The sequence below is a fragment of the Anneissia japonica genome, unplaced genomic scaffold (genome assembly GCF_011630105.1).
Source record: "Anneissia japonica isolate Jap-2015-1 unplaced genomic scaffold, ASM1163010v1 scaffold56607_len1136_cov159, whole genome shotgun sequence".
Classification (NCBI taxonomy): Eukaryota; Metazoa; Echinodermata; class Crinoidea; order Comatulida; family Comatulidae; genus Anneissia; species Anneissia japonica.
In genome coordinates, this window is record NW_022688782.1 from 1 (window position 1) to 1,136 (window position 1,136).

The window sequence follows — 1,136 nt, forward strand, 5'->3', positions numbered from 1 at the left end:
TGGTGATCGGTTTGTCGTCGACGAATTTGGCAAAACCGAAGTCCACCAGCTTGATCCTGTCCGTGTTCAGATCGACGATCACGTTCTCCATCTTCAGGTCTCCGTGAACTACGTTTCGTTTCAAGCAACCGACGCAGGCGTCCACGATTTGCCGAAAGAAGCATCTGCATCTCTCCTTCGGGATACTGCCGACTTTCTCCAGAACTTGAAATAGGTCGGAGCTCCGAAGTGGCCGTTCCATCACGAGTAAATGACAATCTTTGACCTGGTGAACGTCCACAAATCCGGTGCAACCCTCGATCCCCGAGACCACACGTAGGAAGTGCGCCTCCGCCAATATCGTTTCGCCCGATTCGTTCGTCAGGTAGGACGCCGAGGAGTTTCTCACTACCTTCACGGCGACCGGCAGTCCGTCGGCTCTTCTGATCGCCGAGTAAACGCTTCCGAAAGCACCGTCCATTAAGTGGCCCGAGAAGTCGTACAGGTCCATAGTTGTTGTTTTATTCGTTTGCCACCGATAGATGTTAGGTAGAAAAGAAAAACAATGCGAAACTAATAACAATTTTGTTTTCGTTTGCTCTTTTATTGGTTTTTCAAAACACATTTTCTCCGTGCTGCGCGAGCAGCTTGTCGCACGCGGCGAGCAGTTCGACGTCGACCGAGTGAGGAGGGATCGACCGATCGAAAATGCCGTTCGTCGGACGAGCAGCACACACACCGCGATCTTCTTCGTCGCTGCTGCTTTCTTCGTCGTTGCCGCCCCCGGCACCGTCCACCTCCACGTCGTCGTGTCCTCTCCGCAGCAGCTGCTGGAGCTGCCTGATGATGGACCTCATCTTCGGTTCGTTGGACGCCTTGCTTCGGGATGCCATAAGCTCTCGATCGCGGCGCTCGTGCTCGAAGTCCTCCTTGTACGATTCGCACTGAGCCTTCAGCAGGGAGTTCATATCCGAGAGGCTCTTGTACTGTTTGCACAACCTCACGGTGTCCGGAAGCATGTTCTTCAGAACTTGGTAGTCGTTCTTCGCTTTGTCCAACTGCTCCCTGAGGAGCGCTCTCTCCCTTCTCCCAACGTTTTCGTCGTTCTTCAGAGACTGACAATCGTTTCTAAATCTATCGATCTGCTGCATGAGAAA

The 1,136-nt window shown here is 52.9% G+C and overlaps 1 protein-coding gene across 1 annotated transcript; it reads right to left on the reverse strand.

Annotated features, from left to right (window-relative positions):
• Window positions 1-36: 36 nt before the first annotated feature.
• LOC117123625 (serine/threonine-protein kinase pim-3-like) lies at window positions 37-490 on the reverse strand (the record flags this gene model as incomplete). The annotated part of the gene is made up of 1 exon (XM_033269629.1): window positions 37-490. A coding segment is annotated over exon 1 (454 nt), but the record flags the coding sequence as incomplete, so codon positions are not given.
• Window positions 491-1,136: the final 646 nt, after the last annotated feature.